The 5,548-nt window shown below is 46.4% G+C and overlaps 1 protein-coding gene across 1 annotated transcript; it reads right to left on the bottom strand.

Moving 5' to 3' along the window:
• Positions 1-1,320: 1,320 nt before the first annotated feature.
• On the bottom strand, positions 1,321-3,707 carry LOC132063421 (uncharacterized). Its single transcript, XM_059455951.1, has 3 exons — positions 3,012-3,707; positions 1,987-2,930; positions 1,321-1,821 (listed from the first exon to the last, which is right to left on the bottom strand). Exons 1-3 carry the CDS (start codon positions 3,136-3,138, stop codon positions 1,321-1,323), a joined length of 1,572 nt encoding a protein of 523 aa, XP_059311934.1. The 5' UTR covers positions 3,139-3,707.
• Positions 3,708-5,548: the final 1,841 nt, after the last annotated feature.

Here is a 5,548-nt window from a genome sequence, read left to right on the forward strand (position 1 = left end):
AGTGTCCAGAAACCCGGGGGTATACCCTACGAGTGGGACTGGATAGTGCTTACCCGATCATGCAGCTCGGATAAACACTAGGAGACTACTATACCCACATCGAGGCCTACCCCGGTAAACAGAAAATGAAGCAACTCAACAAAGCAGAACACCGTTGGGTCCTCAAAATTTTGTTTCTCACCTCCGTCCAAAATCGGACCTTCTGTATTAGGTTTTGATGTAAGGACCAAACGATCAGAATGAATCGTGTCCACTTAATATTTGCTACGGCAAAATCAAAACCGGACCTTCTGTATTAGGTTTCGATGTAAGGACCAAACGATCAGAATGAATCGTGTCCACTTAGTATTTGCTACGGCAAAAACAAAAGGAAACAGACAAAATTCTCATATTATGTACGTACAAATACTTGCATTACAAAGATTATTGAAAATTCGGATTATTGCATTTCGTATATGTCTTCTTGTTAAAGCACCCTACCCCGGTGATTACCGCCGAATTTCGGCATCGCTTTATTCATATACCCTACTCCGGGCACTACAGTCGAAATTCGACAAAGGCAACAAGGTCACATTGAACCGAGCCAAAATCTTTAACACCCTCGAATGGGGAATCGCTACATCGAAATTGGTAAGGCGAGGATTCAGTGTCCGAACCTAATCTATGATACGTGAATAGCCGAAAAAATATCGGCCCTAAAAATGCCTAACGTGATTCGGAGACGTCTGAATTCACAACGCATAAATAAGTCGCACGGGCAAACCACTCGATCAAATTCCCAGACAAAACGTACCGGACGAAGACAAAAGCCAATATTCAGGCACAGTCCAAAAAAATGACTCCGAGTCTCTGCTTGTCTTTAAAACGGACCGACAATTCGGGCAAAATTCATAACAAGCATTCAAGCAAAAGAATTAAGAAAGTCAACAAGAAAAATGCACATTTCATATATGTAAGGTTTTTTACACCTGAAATTCCTACGAAGTTGAAAAACAAAAATCAAGCCAAAAAGGAAAAGACAAAATAAAGGCTAAGTACAGGCCCTGGTCTATCCGGTGCGGCTGGATCCAGAATGATCGGATATTGTCAGCTCGGAATCTTCGGAGTCAGTATCGAGGGCTCTCTTAGCTTCTTCCTCAGTCCTTTTAGCTTCGAGTATAAGGGCCGGGAGATCCGCAAAGCCATGCTCGGCTTTCTCAAGGGTGGCCCTCCGGGACTTCCACCGTTAATACTCCACCCCAATCGTGGTATGAGCCTCGGTAGCCTGTACACTCCTAAGGGCATCTGCCAAATGAGCCTCAGCCTGGGCCAGCTTGGCCACTAATTCATCTCTCTCTTTATCAAGGATTCTTTGGATTGAGTGTCCAACTCGAGCTCGGCTTTGAGAAGGTCATTAGCCTCGGCCGTCTCCTCGAGTTCGATTTTCAACTCGTCGCATATCCGGGCCTTGTCCTCGGCTTTTTGCTCGAACACCCTCATCCTCTCCTTATACTTAGCACTCTCAGATTCAAGCAGCCAATGCCTCTCGGCCATGTTCACAGCATCAGACTTGACCGAGTCAAGCTCCCCCCGAAGTTGAGAGATAGTGGTTTCGAGCTCACCAAGCCTTGAAGAAAAACGAGCATTATCTTGGCTAAGGCCAACCTTGTCCGCTTCCAGAAGCCGGTTCTTCTCGACCATCCCGGCTAACTCATCCTTTAATCGAAGGTTTTCGGCCTTCGCTGCTTCGAGCTCAGGTTGAAGGTTGAAAAGGGCAACAGCTCGGTTCAATTCATCCTCCTTCACTTGCAAAAGGTGCTGGAACTTCTCTGCTTCTCGACCCTGGCATCCAGCTGGCCCTTAAGGTTATCAACTTCTTGCTGGGCACGGATGAAGGCTTCATTGACGAGCACCACACTCTGTAAAAAAGAAACGAGAAGTTAAACTTATATAAACGAGAAGCTAAAATTCACATTGAGTTATGCAAGGATAGGCTGATAAGCTTACTCGATTGCCCGCGTGCATGCCCTCGTTAATGAGACTCTGCCAGGGGACTCCGATCATCTTCCGCTTATCCGATTCCGAGACGAGGGGCCTCAGATAGCTTGCTACTCCCACCGGACGAGATAAAAAGTTGCAGTCCTCGAGGACGGTAATCACGGCCGATCTTGTCCTCCTAGATTCCACACTTGGGGCCGGAAAAATGCGCACCAGGCTATCCCTTGCACCAGTTTCGGTGGAGCGACTAGCTTCCCTCGTGACTCGAGGGATAGGGAGATGTCCGAAACCGGCAGCTAACTCGGTAGCAGGAGGAGTATCCGAGAACATATCATCAAAGTTATCCGACCTCGAAGCTGGAGTCGGAGAAACTGGAGTTGGAGAATTTGGAGCAGCCTCGGTAGAGGCAGGGATCTCGGAAGTTGCAGCAGTCTCGTCGCCGGGCAGTGGACCAACATCCATTGGAGCCTCGGTCTCGGGGACCGGCTCAGCCCTCTGATCGGCTTCGGCAGCTGGAGCTTGCCCGGACCTTCTAGTCCTTTGCAGGGGGGTCTCCTCGGATGAAGCATCACCTGAAATGTCAACATATTCAATTGACCTTAGAGGAGTCGGGTAAAGAACTTCTTCCCCACCTGTTTGCAATGCCGGAGCTGACAGTCCTTCCTCGGCTGAAGGAAGTGGTGGAATGGTGACATCCTCTTCCGGAATAAAAGCAACGGAAGGGGTCGCACCGACCCTCCGAACGAGGAAATCGGGCCCTGTTTCATCTCTTAAAGTCCGAACGACGCTTCTGGCCCTCTTCTTCGGTTTCTGCCCTTTGTCCGAGGGGTTTCTCCTACTTTTGTTGGTAGCAGCAATAATACGGGATGTACCCGCTGAATCAAATTCGGGTGCCGGCGCAGCGGGTTCGGCTGCTGGCTCCGGTCTTGGGTCCACCGAGCCCTTGGGTAGACCTGAATACCGAAGAGGTTACAAAAAGGGGGGAAAGGAAAAGGTAGAAAATGCGATAAATTCCGACCCAAGCATAGTATTACCGTGGTTTTGAGCGACCCATCGGCCACGCGACAGGAGTCCCCATGTCCGTGCTTCATGGGTGTGTTGGCTAAGGAGAGCACCAACCCATTCGTTCATGTTTCGGACAACCGGAGGTATCCATGCCATGACTGGTATAAAAAAGGGGACGAATCGTGATAATATGAAAGGACAAGCGTTTGACAAAGCATTCAAAGGTAACTATTAAAAGAACTGAGACACTTATGATTATCATTCCACCTCTCCGGAAAGGGCATATAGTTGGACGGAATAATGTCCGCGGTCCTCACCCGGACGTAGCGCTCTAGCCAACCTCAGTCTCTATCTTCATCCATCTTCGAAAAGATTGGGTTCCGGCTTCGCTTGGCGAGCTTTATTACACCCCTCGGAACAACCTTGAGGAATATAATTAGATGAAATGAGCCATCGTAAACTCCTTCTTCAAGTTGTTGGCCAACAGCCGGAGGCAGGCCACGGTCCTCCAGACTATGGGACCAATTTGGGCCAAGGTTACGTTATATGTATGGCACATATCCAAAATAACCGGGTCGATTGGGGGGTCGAGCTTGAGTGTAAAAGGATAGGTGTAAACGTACAGGAAGCCCTCCCAATGATCGGTGATCGATTCATCAGGTCCGGGGGCAAACACTTGTACCGGACGGTTATCCCATCCGCAATCAGCCCAGACTTGATCAAGTTTGTCCTCGGTAATGGATGACGGGTACCACCTTACATCAAACCCTCTATCAGCAACCGGAGAAGGCTTCTCAACTTCAAACTCCTTGTTATAGTTGGGTTTGGACGGTACAATGTCCAAAGTAGTGGGCTCAACGATGGTTTTTCCTTTAGGTTATAAAGTTGGCTCAGTTCCTTGAGAAGAAACCAAGGGAACATCCTGGGAGGTGGTTTCGGTGTTGGCAGACATTTGGAAGTTATGGAAAAGGAGATTGGCGAATTCGAAAAGGGAGAAGGAACAAAGCAGCACTTTCGATAGGAAAACAACAAATGAAAAAGTTGGCAAAGTTGGTTTTCTTACACACAATGTAAGCAACGAATTGAGGGGAGAAAACGGTTGAAATCAGCAAGAAATATGAGATGAAGATGATTAGAAGTAGAGAAGAAGAAAGTGAAGAAGTAAAATGGATAAATGAAAGGGTTAAAGGCCTTATATAGGCATGGGAACCGAGACGGTTACAGATCCTAGCAATCGGGGGATGCCACATGTCCCACTATTAATGAGACGTGATTTGAAACGACGTGCGTTACGGCGGTTACCAATGTTGGCCGTTCGGGGTGAGACACGTGGGCGATGGCGGAGGGACGTGACATAAGCTGTTCGCCAAAATGAAAAGATAAGAACGGGCTTATGGAACCACCGGTTTCGTGACTCATCCACTTCCTGTTACTCCGGTAAAACTATGGTCCAGAAAGTGTGGGGACTATCTGTATACGGTAAAAATCGAATATATGCAAGACCGATGAGACCGGAGGCCGGAGATAAAAAGAGACAGACATGGTCACCGAGTCTGCCCTTAGAACTGATGGAATTGCACCGGCTGCGGCTGACCTGGGAAAAGTAAAGCAAACCTGTTTGGTCTGACATCTCCGGACCAAACTCGGCATCACAACCAGTCCGGTTTCTCCATGACCGAGCTGATCGTGGCCGTTAGTTTGGTTTCTCCATGACTGAGTTGATCGTGGCCGTTGGTCCGGTTTCAGCATGGCCGAGTTGATCGTGGCCGTTAGTCCGGTTAATCAGTTATAAAATCGCCACGCGTCAACATCATTCTGTCACATTGTACCGATGACCGAACGGGTCTCAGACCGTATGGCCCAACCTTATCCTTTTAGGGTTTACTTTATTCTAAAAAGGCTTTATGTTGTATACAAGGCCCATAAGGCAAAACTATAAATATTAGGCATTTCCCTACTTTTAAGGGTTAGCTTTTTTTAGATCAAGAATATTGTAATAGAAAATATATTGAAGCTCTCTCTCTCTCTCTTTTAGTCCGGATCTGTGGAGTATTGTTGTTTAGCTTCATTCTTCTAATATCACGATACTTAATTATCCATAGAAACATATACAACGCATGTATCCAAGTTATTAACGCATATATTCATATCTTCAAACCATTATACACGAATCCACACACACACACACACACACACACACACACACACACATATATATATATATATATATATATATATATATATATATATTTTCCCTCAAAAACCAATAAAGATTAAAGTTTGCCCACATATTCTATACCTCACTTACAAATTCAATTGATTACCTAATTTCAGGGTAAACAGTCTGTCACATTGTACCGACGACCATACGGGTGTCAGACCGTACGACCCAACCTTATCCTTTTAGGGTTTACTTTATTCTAAAAGGGCTTTATGTTGTATACAAGGCCCATAAGGCAAAACTATAAATAGGAGGCATTTCTCTACTTTTAAGGGTTAGCTTTTTGAGATCAAGAACATTGTAATAGAAAATATATTGAAGCTCTCTCTCTCTCTTTTGGTCCGG

The sequence above is a fragment of the Lycium ferocissimum genome, chromosome 1 (genome assembly GCF_029784015.1).
Source record: "Lycium ferocissimum isolate CSIRO_LF1 chromosome 1, AGI_CSIRO_Lferr_CH_V1, whole genome shotgun sequence".
Taxonomy (NCBI): domain Eukaryota; kingdom Viridiplantae; phylum Streptophyta; class Magnoliopsida; order Solanales; family Solanaceae; genus Lycium; species Lycium ferocissimum.